The sequence below is a fragment of the Haliotis rufescens genome, unplaced genomic scaffold, assembly GCF_023055435.1.
Source record: "Haliotis rufescens isolate VD_foot unplaced genomic scaffold, xgHalRufe1.0.p SCAF_15, whole genome shotgun sequence".
NCBI lineage: Eukaryota > Metazoa > Mollusca > Gastropoda > Lepetellida > Haliotidae > Haliotis > Haliotis rufescens.
The window spans coordinates 13,270,746-13,290,834 of NW_025963835.1; the positions used below are offsets into that span (position 1 = coordinate 13,270,746).

Sequence of the window (20,089 nt, forward strand, 5' to 3'; positions counted from 1 at the left end):
TGTGAATAGTGAGCTGACGGAAGTGATGCTGGGAATATGACCAGTATGGAACAATCAGGATCCTACGTTTCTCCTCTTCTGGCCTGAGTGTCGTCATTGACATAGTCAACACAGGTGACCCGGATTTAGAGTTAACATGTTCAGCTGATTGAGCTGTTTTCAGTTGTGATATTTGGGACTGACACGTCTCATTCAATACTGTAAATCGTTCAATATCTGTCTTGAGACTTGCAGCGTAAACATCACACTTCTGTAGTTCTATTTCCAGTCTGTGGTTTTCTCTGACACATGTATCACTTGAGTTTTCTCCATTCCAACCTTGTGCCTTCTCCATGACAGATTCTTGAAACGCGGTCGTCTCGTCCTGGAAGTCTTTGAGTGATCTTCAGACATGATGCAGCTGCCTCTTCGTCTGATGGTAGCCCTGATTTAGATGCCGCATTTCAGAGACAACCTGACTTTTCACCATGTCCTGAAGAGAATCTCGGCCATAGCTTCTCTCACTTGATTCCGTATGTTTTCCTTTAATTCAGCTCTCAATGATGTCTTTGCGACATCTATGATATTTAATACCTTTTGTTCTACACGGAGAATACCAACTTTTTTTGTCAAGCAGTTCCTCCTCAAACTGGTTCAATCTTTGTATAACAGTCACAACACTGTCCTGACAGTTACAAAAACAGAATAGGGAGGTACATGTCAGCAACCAGGAAAGACATTTAATCTCCGTCATCTTTAGAACTGTACAGAAGTCTTTGCGAAGCCCGTGTTCCTTCAAGGGATGGATACATGTACCCCTCGGTATGGTTCGACGTTTTCTACTCCTAAGTGGTTGGCGTAAGGTACAAGTATGCATTTTCTTGGTTATCATCACGTAATCAGTTTTGCGGGTCACCCGTGGTCACCATCTCCTTGTAAAGAACACTCGGTTATCACCGTGTACCTGGTGTAGCTTGCAGCGCTATCATTGATTAAACTATGTCGCTGCATATACGCAAATATAGTGTTTCACATCTGCTTTCCTCAGATGCATGCAAAACATTATGTAATCAGGCGTTAAGAAAGCAGCGCCAGTCCTGCATGGTTTAGTTCCAGACTTACTATTACGATTACGATGTTACTCTGTTCATTGTGAGGCAAACAAATCTTTCTCGTGTCCCTAAAATTTATAATCTGAGAATTCTAATCATAATGTTTTGCCCCACATAATCCGAATATTTCACTAAACTCAGTTCTACATTTAAGCATTCATTATTTCAAAATGCCTTCCGACACTGATTAAGACAGAAGTACCAATCTGTCCATTATTAGGACTCTGCTTTGTTGCAAACCTCCAATCAGCTGCTTCAAACGTAGAATTGTCTTTTTGTTTCTTGTTTAACACCGCACTCAGCAATATTCCAGCCGAAGACGGCGGTCTGATTATAATCATGAGCATCGCTCCACACAATTGGGATACGATGACATGCATCAACCAATTCAGCGAGCCTGACCACCAGATTCCAGTTGCCTCTTACGACAAGCATAGTCGCCTTCACGGCAAGACGGAAGTCCTATTCTACCCCGGATCTTCACGGGTGGTATAAAGACGTGACAGTCTCAAACGTAGATAGTTATTGTAATTTAAATATTTTGAAATACTGAATTTGTTTTTTTTATTGTAATATAAAAGCTCATCTTATTGACAGAAGAATAATTCATAGCCTTAGCAGGTCTGTGATTATTTTCTCACCTTCGCTTAAATATTGTGGACCCGTGGTTGTGCCCATGATTCACATTATTTGTTCTATCCAACAGCGTAATGTATGTCTTGTGCATTTGCTAATGATGAAAGTATTTATACTGAAAATGAACTTTCTGTTTCATGTAGGTTTACCTATGATATTGTTCACATTGCGTTCATTTGCAGTATCATTCATTTGAATAATTGTAGAATTGATCTTGAGGCCCAAAGTGCTGATAAACTCTTATCCAAAACACACTGGTTGATCACTGGTAACAGTATATTTTCGAACTCATCACAGAATATCTCAAAGTCACAACCGACAATAAAATTATTCTGCCCATCTTTTAGCGGATATGATCTGTCGTAGGATTCATGCTCACCCTAATCTCATCACGTTTAACAATCTGACTATATAGGGATAATTATTACTTGTCACTGGCCATCACTCCATTTAGTATAACGGAAGCCCATTACTGAGCTGCAAATGTAAATGTAATACAATACACATTCACTGTGTCCTTGGTATCTTCTCTGAATTATATGAAGGTATAATTTGCGCAATTTAAGAGTCTCTTTCCTACCCGCTTTGCTTTGATAGACCTTTGTTCAGTGTATCATACTAACGACAAGCAGCATGTTTTCAAGTTCTTTCATATAGTATGTGTTAAGACATAATAATTATCCCCGTAGGGACCCTGAAGTAAAGACGAACAATTTGAGATAAATGTGCTTACACACAGTTGATACGGCTGTCCTGAGATATGTTAAAACCTTAGCAATTCGTTTATCACTTGCTCACTCATTGATGGAATAATAGATGTGCCCTTTCATCGGTGCAGTTAAAAAGTTTCGAAATTATTCTTTGATGGTGGTAATAGGTTTTGGGTGAACAGGTGAACCAGTAACCTTGAACTCGGACATTTATATCCCCCTGAGTGGTTGATTTGCTTTCATATGATACAGGGGCGGTCGGGTAGCCTGGTGGTTAGAGCGTTGGCACGCCACGCCGAAGACCCGGGGTCGATTCCCGACATGGGTACAATGTGTGAAACCCATTCCTTGTCACCCCCGCCGTGATATTGCTGGAATATTGCTAAAAGCGGCGTAAAACCATACTCACCCACTCACTCATATGATACATGAAAAGGACATTGTGTTCTCGTTGTGGACATCGTCGCCTCCTATGCTGACAAACAGGGTTTTGCTTTGGCCAGGACAAAGAACATTGAAACCACAATATTGTTATTGTATTTGGGTTAATCCCTTCATTCATTCCTCATTGGAACTCAGGTTCACACAAAAGGTGGACAAAATATATAAAGGACGAGTGATGGGGAACAGCCATTTTATGTCTGTTTCAACATGGCGTCACAAACTGCAAGGGACGCAACTCCTGTAGTCTTCTATGTGAGTGATACCTTTATCATTGCAATAGTCGTTACGGCAAGATTGCTCTGTGCAAGTGGGCCAATACACCAATACACCCGTGGCCCTCATTATGATGCTTGGTTTTTCAGCACCATTATACATGTTTGTGGGTTTCCCAAAGTTATTTCGGAATTTCTTCCAACATTATTTAGCTAAATGTAGGACTTAGTTGCTTGGTATACAGTTATATCTCCTGTAGTTTAGCTTTTCTTGAAAGCCGCAATTAGAAATATTCCATATGTAATGTTCCAGTGCTGCTAGACTGGCGAGGGCACGGTCTAGAAACTTTCAGTAGCTTGTGAGGCTGTATATATTGTTGGACAAGAGCGTGTTTACGCATCTCTCTCACATTTCGTCTCTCACGCATTTCATCGCTTTGGAGCCAGCGTTCATGTGAGGATGGCTCATCATCCCTGATTCCCTGCTTCGCCCATCTCGGAAGCTTGACCACTGTCGCCGCTGGGTTAATATATATTATCACTACTGACTGTTGCTATCACTACTGTATTTTTGTATTTGATACTGACTACTGCTACCATTTTATATACTGCTATAGAATATTGTACTACCACTCTATTGTTTACTGCCATTGTAATTGCTGTGCAGTAAATTGCATTGTTTTGTAAACCTAGTTAATTTTTGTAATACATTTTTTTATTTATACCACTTGGATATTTCTTGGTTTCACACTAAGTTCTTTGACGAACAGATTTCAGGGTTAACATATAGTTTCAAGTTGGGAATCGACACGTTACAATATCAATATAAAGACAAAGGGTTTTTTAAAAAGTGAGAAAAAGATAAAATATGGTTTTCCGGAGAAAATCTCCGAGAGAGACTTTGTCTCGAAAACCGCATTCCCCATGTCAACACATGTTTGAGCACCTGGTGTTTGGAGGTGTGTGTTGGGGGGGGGGGGGGGGGGGGGCTTCTGACCGCCCCCGTGGTGTAGTAGACAGAGCATCTGCCCAGAGAGTGGAAAATCGGTGGTTCAATCCCACGGAACATGTTCCGAACAGTTGAGAAACGTTATTTGTTTGCAAAGACACACTTTCGTTGTGTGTTGTCATCTCACCATGAAACCAAGGTTAAAGTCTAGAATGTCAAATCGTCGCCAATTGTCCGATAATGTTCCGATACCGAACGGTTACAATTGTGATGGGATATCGACGACGACCATCAATATCATTGTATGTATTTACACGCACGGTACCGGTATCTGTGTAAAAGACTTTAATCCTGTTTTGACCAATCAGAATCAAGCATTCTTCACTGTCATGGTTGCCACCTTCATGTTAAATATATTGGCTGGAGAGTATATGCATCAGTGTTTTATGTGACATTACCTGATTCTACAATAGATTCTATAGATTCTATAGCCACTGCAGTAGATGGTGCCTTTATACAGCCCCGTGTTGTTGGGCATACCTTTCAGCGTGGGCACCTCAGAAGTGCTAGTGGTGTCAAACACACAAACCTGGCCACAGATGGAGAACTGTTTTGTTCAACGATGTATCGTACAATGAGCTGGTAGAGGAGGTGGTGTGTAGCGACGTCGCCGAATGCAAGCGGGAGGTGGTGGCGGTGGCGGTGGCAGCGTAATGATATGGGTGATGATTTCCCACACTGTTAAAACAAACCTGCTGCAAGTTCAAGGCTATTTTACGATACAGAGTTATTATGAGGACGTAGTACAGTCGCATCTTGTTCCCATAATAACGGATCCCCGAACGTCACCCTGTAACACAATAATGCCAGACCTCATACAACAGAACAGCAATCCTATGGAACCACAGTGTCCAGGTTGTCTATTTGCCCTCTTAAGCGCCAGACATGAACGGTTTTCTGAGATGGGACGAGTTCGATCGTCGCGTGCGGCAGCGTCACTCTGAACCACAAACACTGTAACCGATTACGCATGTAGAGCAGGTAGCGTGGGGAAACATTTCCTAACGTGTGATCCGTGTTTATATTTCGTCCAAGCGCATGTGCAAGGCAGTACTTGACGCCAATGTTGGACACACGAGAGTTCTCGTGAGTTGAAAATTGTTCGTCTTTTGTGTTATATATTCATATAGCACTTCACTCATAACTCATCACATGTTCAGATGAGCAGGCACTGTGTGTTACTCCTCACATCAATATACTGATTATGAGTTTCTCTTTGCAATAAACATGCATGAGCCTTTTTACCTTTTTAAGTTAATGCTCTACGGGCATACAACCTTCAAAACGAAATATAAATTATTCATAGAGTCAAGTATTGTGGCTTGAACCTGTACGTCCTACCCCCGTCTGACCCTCTCCACACATATATTTCGGTCTTGTACATAGTTCAAAGCGTCAATTTAATTCGAGCCTATGGCTCTATGGAACATCCATTATTGTGGGCGCTCCCTACCTTTACCCATGCATCATGTCTTTAGTAGACGTATTTTCCACTGACAATCCCTCGTGAATGACGTCCTTCTCGTGAATGATAATGACGTGTCACTTCTGCAGTGTTCAACAAAAAATCACAACATGCAAAGATGATTCACAGAGAGCAGCACATCCAAACAAAGGCGTGCTAGTACTGTCCTGTGCGTTAAAGACTGCAATAATTCTGAAGCATGGCACACACACAAACGCACACATGCACGCAAGCACGCAGTGTCATGCTATCACTCTGGGTCACTTTTATCCTAAGTGACAGACTGAACAATTGGACATTAATTTTGTCCACGTCATTAACTCTAGTCTCGATTTGACTACTTTAAATATTTTAATCTATTTCCATATGTGTGTGGTCTGTTGTACTATGTGTCCTGTTTACACATGTATGGTCAATCGTATTTGATTTCATGAATACACATGTATATATTTCCTAACTTTGCCCTTCTTTGGTGAGGCTGGTTTTCTCACACATCCGACGGGTGTCTGGCCGTAATTTGTATTCTACAACAAGGAATATTACCTTGTTTCAAACAAAGACAGGTAAATGCATATATGACAAATATTCACAAGTCCTCGGGGACACCTGAGTGTTTGTCCCACATTAGCCGCGGTAACAAGCGTATTTTGTTGGGAAGACACTGCCCGATTGTACAAACGGAACAACTCTCATTCATTACTACACACGCGATGTCACGGGGACAGGTAGACTTGCCAAGATGGATTCACCATTGAGGTTATAAACTACTTCATGATTGCTGTAAGAATTATGGTACATTGTTTTGCATGATATTATTGACACTGTCTATATTGATATAAACAATGTTTTTGTGTGTGAATGAAACAATTAATTACGTACTTTCTTAATTCATCGTGGCGTAACCTCTACTGTGGAATATACACATAGAACTGATAAGCACTTAAGTCTCATGAACCTATTTGTGACGGTCATATCTCTTGCTATTGAACATTGACCATGCATTGTCTATTTAAGCATTCAGCAAACGAACAGTTTTCTCACTGCACGCACAGGAAGCAAAACGATTTTGCGACAGCAGCATTTGTGAGTGAGTATGGTTTTACGCCCCTGTTAGCAATATTCCATCAATATCATGGCGGGCCACCAGAAATGGGCATCCCACATTTTACCCAAGTCGGGAATCGAACCTGGGTCTTCGGCGTGACGAGCGAACGCTTTAACCACTAGGCTATTCCAACGGTAATGGAAAAAGTGAAATATCTCTATCAAACGTTGTGTAGTATATGTGATATGTAATTGTCCAAGTTGACGTGGTTAAGGGTGAGGGAGGTAGCTCTATGATTCAGGTTCGTCGTCACGCCGAAGATATAGCGATTGGCTTCACACATTGTACCTGGCCCATAGAGCTACATACATACACAGCTATATTATACTATTTTTCTCTTTTTCCACTATAAACGGGTGGTGGGGCAGCCTAGTGGTTAAAACTTTCGCTCGACACGCCGAAGACCCGGGTTCGATTCCCGACAAGGGTACAATGTGTGAAGCCCCTTTCATGTGTCCCCCGCCTTGATATTGCTGGAATATCGCTAACAGCGGCGTAATACCATACTCACCTACACTCCGTTATAGACAAAACTGATTACTATAATATGTCAAGCGTATATTTAAATACATTGACATATCTGATTAACCCGATCACATGTTTTGGCGTATATAACCCGCGCATGGCTTGTGTCAAAGTGTGTATTGTGCAGTTGGGAAACATTTCTATCACTCGCCATTTCTTTATCAAGATTCTCCACATGTCACGCCTTTTTATTCGATATAACGCCGTAGCAAGGCTAGACGACCGCTTCGAAGCGAACACAATACCTGTGATGATAAGACCTATATATACTGCGCACCCCCTTTTATTGAATAGTATTTTAGGCATTGCCATACACGCAACCACCTGCGGCCAACTGTTACGATCTCCGATCATAGATCGTATCGCTGTAAACGCGAATATACCACAACAATGGCGGCTAGTCCCACACTACCTGTGTTAGTACGCTGTCACACACACAGTGTGTGATCCAGACGTCTGTGGTGCAGGGCAAATACTAGCGTTATTCACTCATTGCTACCTATTCGTGTGAGACCGGTGCTTGAAGCTAGGATACGTGTTGACTTCTTATGGAGATTTCCCTAACGAGCTGAGGTATGTGTCGTTGATATTTAGTTCAGTGGTTTGAGCTGTTTCCTATTGAATATTTGACATTTTAATCTGTGACAGCTTGGTGACAATGACCACCGTGCCTGGAAACTTGTTTAAACGATTTATGTGTATGTCCATTGTCGGGCTGACATGTTACCTACAAACAAGATGGTCATACTGACATATGGCCAGAGGAGTGAACACTACGAGTATATGGATTAACATATTTGAGTAGATTCGAATATACACTACATATTATATAATATACACGACATATCAGGTTTATATAATACGCAGTACGACTGACATTGAGATCGACCGAAATCAATATTCCATTACCAGTGGGACAAATATAGCATAGCACTATAGAATAAAGTTGTGATTCATGTGCAGGGAGTGTAATGTATGATGTCGGAGTGTCTACGCACTAATATTTCTACAACGCCCTTTGAAATTATTTAATGCCTGTCGTATGACGTGTTGAGATTCATGTAACATTAACACATATTTAGTTGTCATTTCTTGCAGAGATTTTAAAGACTGAAGTACAAAGTTTGTGAAAAAAAATGAAGATATTAAAAATGTAGGAAGGAATGCTTTGTCATTGCGAGGGAGGCTTATATTAAACTAGGTGAAGGTGTGTAATCTTACTGTATACAATGTGGATAGAGAGCATGAGGGTGTGGTCGGCAAGGAGGCTATGTATGTCGGCCTCTATTTATGCCTACATTTAGACATGGGGGAAGAATACCACATTACGACCAATATAAGTATGCCAAACGTGACACTATATGTACGTAGTTAAAGCTTTCATACAACATGTGTTCAGGGTATTTGATAAAGGTATCCAGCACAGCACGTCTTTAGAGAGGTGACTTATAGATCGGGGGGCGGGGACGGGGGGGGGGGGGGGGGGGGGGGGGAGGGGGGTGTCAGACTGGGAGACTTGGTTCATTGCATGTCATTGTGTCCTAATTGCTCATGATGGAAATCACTGGGTTGCCTGGACCAGATTATATTGATTGAGTATTGCTGAGTAAGGCATTAAATATCAAACAAAACGGAAAGGTTTAACACTGTATCGGCCTAGGCATGCCTTGTGAGCAACTCTGTAATTGTTGAGTATGCAAGTCATGAATAGGAAAAGAACAGAAATACGTTTGCAAATATGAATGGATCTATACGCGTATTTTGATTATATGACATCAGTCAGCGTGTTTATATTTAATGTATGTAATTATTGTTAAAATGGGACAATTATATGTATTGTTGATGATGCAGAACTGGACGTTTGAGTGCCAGTGTGTCATGCATTTCGTCTATCTAACCATCACTCATTCCTGCAACAGTGCCTAAACGTAATCTGGGGCTTGGTCATTTTGTGTAAAAATAAATTGGCTTAATGATGGCTGGGTTAAGAAGTGCATTTGCAACCCTAACTATGTTTGAAAAAGCTAATTTATTGATTTTCTAAGATAAAATGTTTACGATACCCTTGAGCAGTTGTGTATAATGAAAACAAAATGTTTTTTAAAAGTTTTAAATCAAATTGTATTTAAACAATAAAACCACGTAGAAGTAATCTTTCAGTGCTGACTAAGCACCTGAACTGTTCAATTGTTGGATGTAATATTGGTAACTTAAGATTTATATTTGAAAATCAAACATATGATAAAATTAACTGAGAGGTATAGATTACCTGCCCCTCGGTTAATAACTTTAGTGTGTACCTAGCTAAAGGAAACACCTTTTTCTGTCAGTAAACAAAATACGAAACATCCTTTGAATGTATTTATCTTATTTCTGTTTCAGTTTTAAATGTGGAATATTTTGGTCGTGTCCTGTAAACTCGACGTCGACGATGTCGCGAAGTATCTTAAAGAAGTCTTCTCCGATGCGCGTTCCACGAGACGACGTTCAGGAAAAGACAAAGGAGGAAGAAACGAAGACAGAGGAGAAACCATGTCAGTCTGCCAGGGAAGAAGGTAATTGTTGGACGAACACGCCGCGGTCCTAATGTACACATATTTGACATATGACTATCCAGTAATGTTGTTAATTTATAAACAACAGCTCCGCATATTACGAATTCCACTCAAAGGACCTCCAATTAGTTTGCATCTGAGTGAGTATAGTTTTACGCCGTTTCAGCAATATTCGAGTAATATCACCGTGGAAGAATACCAAGAACGAGTTTCAGACTTTGTACTCATTTTAGGGATCAAACTGGGTATTGGACTTGAAGAGCGGAGACTTTCACTACTGTGCTAAGCAACCGTTCTCTTTAATCTCCACTTCGTTAAATTAAATGAACAGGTATGCTAACCATGAACCCGGGGGTATTATTTTTGTTCAGTCGTCTATTCGCTATATTCCCTAGTGTTTAAATTAATGAACGTTCTGTACGACATTTTGACTGTGCCTGACATTTTGTATAAAATAATGTATTTAAAGATATCTATATCTACAAATAATTTTAAAGAATTTCAATCTTACAAAAACACACTTTCGCCTTAACGATACATTACGTTTTATAGTTTTGTAATATTCAGACATCTTCAAAAATATGCACATAATCTGCCTAAAACGTAATAACAGTCGTCGTGAAAAAGAGACAAGATTATAAATTCAGATTTCCTTTTGACGTGAAAATGTATCATTTATGTGTGTCTATGACGTCATGATGTCAAACCTATGACCTCGTCTGACCCCGGTTTTAAGTGTGTAAACACACCGCCCTTCGTGTTAATCTTCGGCGAGATTTATTGCTGCAGGTTTATCTATCCGAGTCAGGCTATCGATCTGCGGCTCATTGCTATCAATGGCTGGTTTAAGGATATGCGTTTGTACGAGAAGGGCCAGCACAGCATTCAACCTTGCCTCACCCCACATAACACTTGGGTTATATGGCTTCTGCTTGCATACTTACTGGTGGCTAAAAGAATCAAATGGTAATTCTAACATAATATATAAGGGATTGACAGTAAATTTAAATCGATCTGTATTATATTTACAAACATTTTAAAAAACTTTTTGTAACCGGTGCCGTTTGAATAGTTTAAACTGTCATGCGCTATCTAATCTTTAAACATTTGGATCCAAACCACAGATGTAAATAACAACAAGGTAATTGCATGATAAATGAATGTACTGTATGCAAAATCAGTCGACAGGGCTTTAGAATTGTTAAAACAAAATCTAATAAACCTTTGATATTTGCATTTAATTTGAAATGTAATTAAACCGGCATTCAACTATATTTTAGTTCTGTTGAAACATATTTGAGTTTGTGAACATCCTGAACCATCCTGAATGGACTTATCACATCCGGTATGACGAACCAAGGCTTACTCCACAAGGTAACCATGCCTCCTAAAACATATTTGAAGGAATAACATAAGCTAAATATGGTTATTTGGAAACAATATGAAATGAAACAAAAACGTTACAGAATTCAACATAAAATGTTGAATAAATACATACAGTGATAAAAAATGCGACTTGGGAATGATGCATATAGGCTTCAAAATTAGCAATGCTTCGAGACAGCCGGAGATTCGACTGTGTAGAGAAGTACATCAAACGCCTAATAGCACTGAACAGGACATGCACGATCGATTAAATACACCAAATTTTTTATCATTCAGCATATGAGGAACGTGAAGTAAATATTAATTGTTTCCTTGCCGACCTTTCGCTAGACCCTACATTGTTGTATCCCAAGTAGAATAACATGTAGTTTTTTAAATCATTTGTTAAACTAAAAATATATGTTTGTTTGTTTGTTTGTTGTTTAACGCCGCTCTCAGAAAAACAATGTCTATGAATGCTCCTTTCCAATACAGATTGATTTGAACATTTGAACAATTTCATAAATGTGTCGGACACATTTGATCGGCATTATATCCTACACTGGAATTTATATAATTATATATATGGGGGCACGGGTGGCCCAGTCGCTGTGCAGAGTTGCGTCCCTTGGGCACGCCAGAAACCTGGGTTCGAATCCCGATTGGCCCTGATTATGTTTCTAGGTTTGCCAGCACCATACCCGTGCTCGTGGGTTTCACCGAAGTGGTAAATGTCTGGGACCTGCATCACTTCGGGCTTTCCTCCCACATTAAGCTGACACGGCCTGGAATGATGTTAAAAGCGGCGTTAAACCCTACACGCTCACTCATTCTGTATATATCTAGAGCTAGGTAGACTTGCCAATCTATCATCCAGTCAGGTCCTGCTTGCAGATATTCAGCATTCCCGGTGCTGGACTACCCACGGTTGGTCATAGTCAACTTTAACACACCCACGCATACAGACAGGCGCACGTAACACAACGTATGCATGAATATCAGCTTATCAGCGAGTTGACTTCAATGTGACACTAGGTCACAATGCGGTAAACTCGAGGAGGACGTGATATGGAACGAGGTTTATGGTTGTTGTGTATACCTAGCTACACGCCCGAGACATTTCAGTTTGATTACAAGCCTGATAATAAACCAGCATAGCTGGGTCACAGTGAGCTAGGTACAGTGTACGACTGAGACCAGGTATTTGTGTAAATAAGTGCGTTTTTTACCGTATAGACTCTCGACGTATAGTCACAGTGTTGGCAATGCTGTGGAGGCGTGCACGATCAGTACAGAACACCTCGGGGAGTGCCACATGATTATACAGTGAATTTCGATTAACCATTGTAGCAGTGAGAGACATCAGTGTTGTGTTGTATTCCCTGTGGTATTGACGTTTAAATATAGGTTTTAATTCTCCCGTCGCGCATGATAGGCTACTTTGAGTGTACTGCGTTTAACCCACAATGGTCGATCAACATGGACCGGATACTGTGTTGATGTACTTGCACTAAAGGGTTTTGTCACTTTTATTTGCGGAATAGGATTACTGTACACTGTTCTGTACACTGTACCTGTACACTATCTCTTCCACTGATTTACCCACCTGACCTAGAATAAAGGAAACCTGTGATACCATCTATGCATAAAGATTGAGAGACCAAAAACTCTCCATAAGACTGTATGACAAGGGGATGACTTCAACTCTTCAATATTCAACTTTCCCTTTATGTCGAGTAATATTCAAGCAGCTCCAGCCTTTGGTGTCTACATTTCACAACGTATGAGGAAGCTCTTTCTACAAAGAGCGTCATACGACACTTGCTGAAAAGAAGTTTAATCAATGTTACAACATTCAAAGCCTTAGTATTGCTTTCAAAAAGTGACAAAGATGGATCAGTGATGAAAAATATGTCCCATGCAATTCTCCATTTTGGCAGTGATTTTACAGGTGAGTAGTTGACTCGCCGTTGCGTGTGTTTGTAACAGGATACGCTCACCTATTCGCACACACCTGGTCTCATCACTATTTGATAGTGATTCATTAACATGCTCATGATATAGTCGGCTCTGAGTTCAGCAGTGGGTTTTTAATATGGAAAGGTTTTGTCGCTTCACACACCGTATTAATCCGAAAACCCTATTTTTTCGACCAATTGTTGTAAATTCAGCCAATGGTTGTTATCGCTACACATATACAAGTGACATTACCCTATGTGTGTGATTCTTTAATCCAGACATTTGTTTTTCCTGATGATTAAAGGGAACACTGAAGTCCAGAGAAACGGAGTTTCACTGTTCTCTTCGAAAATTGGATATGAGCCGTGAATCTTTCCACTTTAATACGCATGCGAACATGCAAGAAAGCAGGTTGCATTTTATGGGGTTGAACAATCATTAAAGCTACATATTCAACATTTTAAAAGTCAAAATTGTATATAAGCCCGTTTGTCTGTTAGTATTGTGCCTTGTTCCCACAATAAAGGCCCTTTTTGTTGCAGCTATCTTCGGTATACCTAGAAGAGTGAGTGAGTGAGTTTGGTTACGCCGCTTTTAGCAATATTCCAGCCATATCACGGCGGGGGACACCAGAAATGGATTTCACACATTGTACCCATGTCGCGATTCGAACCCGGGTCTTCGGCGTGACGAGCGAACGCTTTAACCACTAGGCTACCCGACCGCCCCTATGCCTAGAAGAGGAATGATTAACTATGATGTTGAAACCCGGGTTCACTGTCCGTCTATTAATTAGTGAAATATAGATTTGTCCAAAAAAAGAGAATAATAATTGGGAAAGGAAACTTGAAAAAATATACACCTGAAGAAAAACTTCTTACAACCCTTCTTTATTTTCATATATTCTTTCGTGTATCTTTGAAAAATGTCCACAGACGTCATTTATCTCATTTTGATATATGTTTCATATACCACCTTATCTGCTGACAATGTTGGTGACCCGTGAAGGTGCGGGGTGGAATAGGTCTTCAGCAACCCATGCTTGCCGTAAAAGGCGAGAATGCTTGTCGTAAAAGGCGACTAACGGGATCGGGTGGTCAGGCTCGCTGACTTGGTTGATGCATGTCATCGATCCCAATTGCGTGGATCGATTCTCATGATGTCAATCACTGGATTGTGTGGTCCAGACTCGATTATTTACAGACCGCCGTCACATAGCTGGAATATTGCTGCGGCGTTAAACAACAAACAAACAAACAATGTTGGCACAAAAACAATTTCTATTCCTCCAGGAGGTGGCCACATCATATGACGCACAAAAGCAGATGAATCAACTGAACGTGTAGTCGAATAATTATTGCACCGGTACAGTAACAATCGTTAGTGTGTCTGGAAAAGAACATGTAACATCAAAATATTAAGACATGATACCATTTTGTTAATGTGGGCTATTTTATATGAAAATGTAAAGAAAACTTTTCTCCGGGTGTATACTGCCGATAACATTTACGTAGGTGCTCGTTCAATCAGCACATAAACCTGTAAAAAACATTAGTAATCTCTAAATTACTATGTATTTCCACAGAAACTGCATTTGTTTAATTCGTTTCCTGTATTAATTGACGGAATAACACATCTGTTTTTTTGCTTACAATGTGCCATATTCATATTGAAAGACGGAAACCAAAATCGATTATCCCCTGCCATGGTTTAAACAGTGTTCTATGGCAAAATGTATTTAACTTTATCAGAAGCGTCCTTGGTTTGTTTGCACCATATCATATAACTAAGTATCTGGCAACATGTTCAAGCACATAGTGTTCTTTCAGATCCGGTGGTATGAAAGTCATCTATCACTGAGATCAGTTCGGGATATGTGAAAATTAGGAAGAGGTTCTGGAACATTGTTTCCGGGTATACATGTTCCTGGTTACCTGAGGAAGAAAAGAATGTCTAACTAAACGCATGCTTTAATCACAGAATACATAACAACGAATATTTTTTATGGTAAAAAGAAAGTTTTCACCTGAAAAATGGATTTGACAAAATGAAATACAAACTTTATCAATACGTTACTAGGCTGAATACAGTCGCCGAAACAGTGTAAACTTAAGTTCCAAAAGGCAACTATGACACCCGTATCAAATACCTCACCATCGATCGAATAACCATTTCTTGTTTGTTTTAATTTTAGCCACCATCAAACATGGGTGTATTCTTTCTTTTGCCCGGCAGTTAAGTATATGGCAGGTGGAACTGAATACAAAATACTAATGCTGTTCTCGAGTGGCGATTGGGTATCCTTGTGGATACGACATTGGCTCGTCGTGCCGAAGGTCTGGTTCAATTCCCAACAATGTATGACATACATTTCTGGTTTTCCTGCCAAAAACATCTGGACTATTGCTAAAAGCGTCGAATACACACACTCACATACTGCTCTCTCGAACAAAGACTTGGTTTCTCGTAACTTCAGTCAAGTCTAGTTTTCATGTAGGTTTGTATTATTATTATTATTATTATTATTATTATTATTATTGTTGTCTACAGATTGAAATTAAAAAATGCAGTAAAGAGGGTTTGTGTGATCCATTCACACTCTTGTTAGGTTAGGCTGGTTAGGCTCATCATCAGCTCAGGGCCCTTGCCCCTCTACACGCAGCCCAGACAGCGAATGGGTCTCCCAGGAAGCGCTGCCTAGATAAACCCACCCAGAACTTGTCGGAGAATGTGAAAACTCCCCGACACTGCAGCCTTCTGCATTACCCAGATTGTCAGAAGGGATGTAATCCTGGTAGCAAACCCGGGTACTCTCCCAATTTCAGTCATCAGATTGGGAGGTACCAAACCTAAGGCACCGAGAACAATTGGGAGTCGCACACTTTGGTACTTGGGATGCAAGCGTGACATTTCGAAAGCGAGGTCCGCACATTTGCCATGTTTTCCTCAATCTAGTCAATCACATTGGTGTCAAAGGGGACAGAAAATTCAATGATATAAATGATTTCAAAGGATTTATCAAAAAGGAGAAGATCAGGTTTGTAGGCCTGGATACGTCCTAGGCTGTAAAGGGGCCTATTCAAAAGAATTTGTATACATATTCCGGGACTTACCATGGGTGGACCTCTGTGTCAAAACCACAAGCATGGCGAAGCTGGTAATACAATGATCGAGCTACACCATCATGTGGTTTAAGATACTGTGTTTGTGCCAAAGCTGGGCATCCACTGACAATGTGTTGGACAGTCTCATTGAATTCATTACATAATCTACATTTGATATTTACATTTTGATGCAAAATCACACATTGACGATTTCGAGTGGGAAGTGACTGGTCCTGAGCAGCAAACAGAAAGCCTTCTGTTTCACTTTTCAGGCCAGACGACTTCATCCAAGCGAGTGACAATGTTGGGCTGTTGCTATCCTCAACACATGCACGTAAACTCGAATCAGTGGTCGTTCGGATAGCCTCTCATTAAGTCTGGACCGATTTGATATGGCATTTCGCTAGGTTGACACTCATTTCTGTACCGTCCTGCAGTACAGAACCATCAACAAAATCAACATTGACATTGAGATTATGTCCCACATCCTTGGCTGATGTGAGAAAACTGTGGATTGCCTTGTTTTCATCATGAGTCTTGACATAAGTAGTAGTAGTAATAGTAGTAGTAATAGTAGTAGTATATAGTAGTAGGGAGTGTTTGTGTTATATATGTATATTAGTTTAATAAAGGTGTGACATTAAAGGTGTTCAATGTTTTACCAAAATAAACTACCATGTGATACTTCTTCCTGTCTTTCAGCTGAGGCAGCAGCATCAATACCAGATCCTGGTTTCAGCAGCGAGAGCAGGAAAGATGAACCCAAAAAGCCATTCAAGAACAAGAATCTGAAGGCAAAAGACTCCATGAGGCTGTCAAGTAACAGACTGGGTTCATCACCGAGATCCAGATTCTTGCAAAAGCGAAAGGAATCTAGTAGTTCACCCCGCTTGCTGAAAATAAAAGAAGGCGAAAACACTTTCACTTTTCCGGAATCAGCGAGTGTAAATCCTACAAAAGTATCGGGTGATGCTCCAGGGAAGGATACTGGAGATGGAACGCCTGGTAAGGTTTTTTTACAGAGAACGCTGAAGGAGAGTACCCTAGAGAGAACGCCCGGGGTGGATGCTGTACACAGAAAGGATACTGTAGACAGAAAGTCCAGGGAGGATACTGTAGACAGCACATCCAGGGAGGATACTGTAGGCAGCACGTCCAGAGAGGATACTATAGACAGCACGTCCAGAGAGGATACTGTAGACAGAAAGTCCAGGGAGGATACTGTAGACAGAACGTCCAGAGAGAATACTGTAGACAGCACGTCCAGAGAGAATACTGTAGACAGCACGTCCAGAGAGGATACTGTAGACAGCACGTCCAGGGAGGATACTGTAGACAGAACGTTCAGAGAGAATACTGTAGACAGCACGTCCAGAGAGGATACTGTAGACAGAAAGTCCAGGGAGGATACTGTAGACAGAAAGTCCAGGGAGGATACTGTAGACAGCACGTCCAGGGAGGATACTGTAGACAGCACGTTCAGGGAGGATGCTGTAGACAGAACGTCCATGGAGGATACTGTAGACAGAACGTTCAGAGAGAATACTGTAGACAGCACGTCCAGGGAGGATACTGTAGACAGCACGTTCAGGGAGGATACTGTAGACAGCACGTCCAGAGAGAATACTGTAGATAGCACGCCAAGAGAGGATATTGTCGACCACACATCCAGGGAGGATATTGTAGACAGAACGCCCATGGAGGATATTGTACATAGCACGTCTCGTACGGATATTGAAGACAAAACTTCCAGGGAGAATACTGCACACAGACCTAGTAGATCTGATCAGTCTGGTCATATCCATCTTCCCGTAGATTTGGAGGAGAATAGAAAAGCAAACCCTCACTTGCATACGAGGATCGATTCAGCAGTCACAAAGTCTCCCAACATCGCATCTGATGTCATACCAGACAAATCCCAGACAAAGCAGAAGGTGGATGCTGCTCTTGGTGGAGGAGGTACAGACAACGAGGTGTTCATGAGAAAGAGTCAAGATGTTGTGGCTGAAGATCAAGACAGATCAACACGTGGAGACCTGGCTGGTGCTTCTCGTGATGTGTGTGAAGTGGATATCCCTGACAGTATAGTTTGCGAATCAGACAACTCTAGTCATGTCGAATCTGGGAAATATGTTAAAGGGACCAAGGGGGTGCACGCTGTGTCAACGACATGTCCTAGTCCTAAAGATAAGATAGAAGTGGAAGTCTTGCCAACATATGATCCTAGTCCAGCTTATGCTTTAGATGTACAAGATAGACCAGCAGTAGATCCAAGTCCTACAGATAATGAAAATGTGCCTGATTTGGTAATAGCTGGCCCTACAACTGACAATATTGTAGGAGATTTGCCAAAAGTAGACATTCATCCTCAGGCTACTTTAAACGAGCAACATATAGATAATGTTGAAGGTTTGTTAGCGGGTGTTTCAGTTCCAAAAGAGACTGTCGAAGTGCCAGATGATCCATCGACAGTCCCCATTCCCTCAAATATTGAAGAGGTTCAAGTGCTTCCAACGACAATTCCCATTTCCCCAGATACTGAAGAAGTGCAGGTGTTTTCAACCCTAGATCCGATTCCGAAAGATGCTGTAGAAGAGGAGGATCAGTCACCATCAGTCCCTACGTCTGAAAACTCATCTCGCGATGTTAATCATTTACATAAAGGAACGGACAGATGTTGTTACAAACATGATGGTATTTCAGACACATCGTTTCATATGGTTATGGACAAAGGTGTATCTGAAGAGTCAGAAGTGGAACGATCCCAGCACGGTGAATGTAATATGGAGCACGGTAAAGCTGCCCAAAAAAACGGTAGGTAACGATCCTTAATACTACGACAACAATCCGTAACCCTCATCCCGTTACAACCGGATCATTCTCACCTTAATTTTGTTCTGTGCTTTGTTTTCAGACGTGTGGTCCTTCTCCGACGATGAGAGCCTTGTTTGAAAGTCATGGATCCAGGAAATCAACTTTCCGCTAAATTTACATTCCGATATTTCCTCTTTCCAGAATTCTTTGTTATTCTTCACTTTATCCATGTTTGTCTAAATGAGGATTTGCTGCTATATATTTGATAAACAGCTTTGACAGCGACAATTGGCCTTATGGCCTACGGAATACATGTATCTCGTCTATCAAATTTTGGAATTGTGTGTTTATGAATAATACGTGTATTTCCACCATGCTGGAAATATACCGTCCAAGAACGCTATCATTTGCCGTGTTTAACCGAACTAAGGATATACAATGAGATGATAGTTTTGAATTTTAAGGTAGCCTCAACGCGGGTAGATACCTCATAATTTAATTTGGAACCGGGCGCTTTAGCGCAAGGTTTTAAATGTAGATATTACATACCTCAAACCTGATTTTAATGGTATTTTGACCAATCAGAATCAAGCATTCTTCAGTGACATGGTAGATTTTACAGTATGGGTAACATTTGTACGTCTGTACTACTCAAACCGAATTACCGACCATCCGATTCTTTCATATTACTATGACAGGCCATGACAGATTACCTATCGTAAAATGAAAGAATCCCGTGGTCCTTAACCTTTTATGGGTAGTATAGATTTATCATCTCCCAGAATGTAGAACAGATGATAGTATTTTAGAACAGCTGTCTGATCTTTAACAGGAACCCCTGTGGGTTTTTTTTGTAAAAAGATAGATGTTTTGTGTTTTAGTAAAAGACACCATTGCAATGCATACTTTCCTGGCATCAGAGAGTGTAAATGTGAACACCCATTGATCTTTTGTCGTGCTTAGTATCATTCACCTTCTTCCTGCTTTTGAGTGGTCCCGTTATGTTAGTGATTAGTATCAGTATCATACTGTCCCGACGTTGTTGTGAATTTAATCAAGAAAACTAATATATAATAAACCTTTGTGAAATGTGAA

The 20,089-nt window shown here is 40.7% G+C and overlaps 1 protein-coding gene across 4 annotated transcripts; it reads left to right on the forward strand.

Annotated features, from left to right (window-relative positions):
• Positions 1–20,089, forward strand: LOC124111327 (dentin sialophosphoprotein-like). Of its 4 annotated transcripts, XM_046470979.2 has the most exons (5): positions 1–114; positions 340–512; positions 9,580–9,752; positions 16,883–18,994; positions 19,095–20,089. In XM_046470979.2, the coding sequence occupies exons 3-5, from the start codon at positions 9,629–9,631 to the stop codon at positions 19,130–19,132; spliced, it is 2,274 nt and encodes a 757-aa protein (XP_046326935.2). In that variant the 5' UTR covers positions 1–114; positions 340–512; positions 9,580–9,628; the 3' UTR covers positions 19,133–20,089. The 4 variants fall into 4 exon arrangements, with proteins under 4 accessions (XP_046326935.2, XP_048252118.1, XP_048252117.1 ...); XM_048396161.1 differs by lacking the exons at positions 1–114; positions 340–512 and adding an exon at positions 553–842; XM_048396160.1 differs by lacking the exons at positions 1–114; positions 340–512 and adding an exon at positions 7,465–7,770 and having other exon boundaries at positions 9,574–9,752.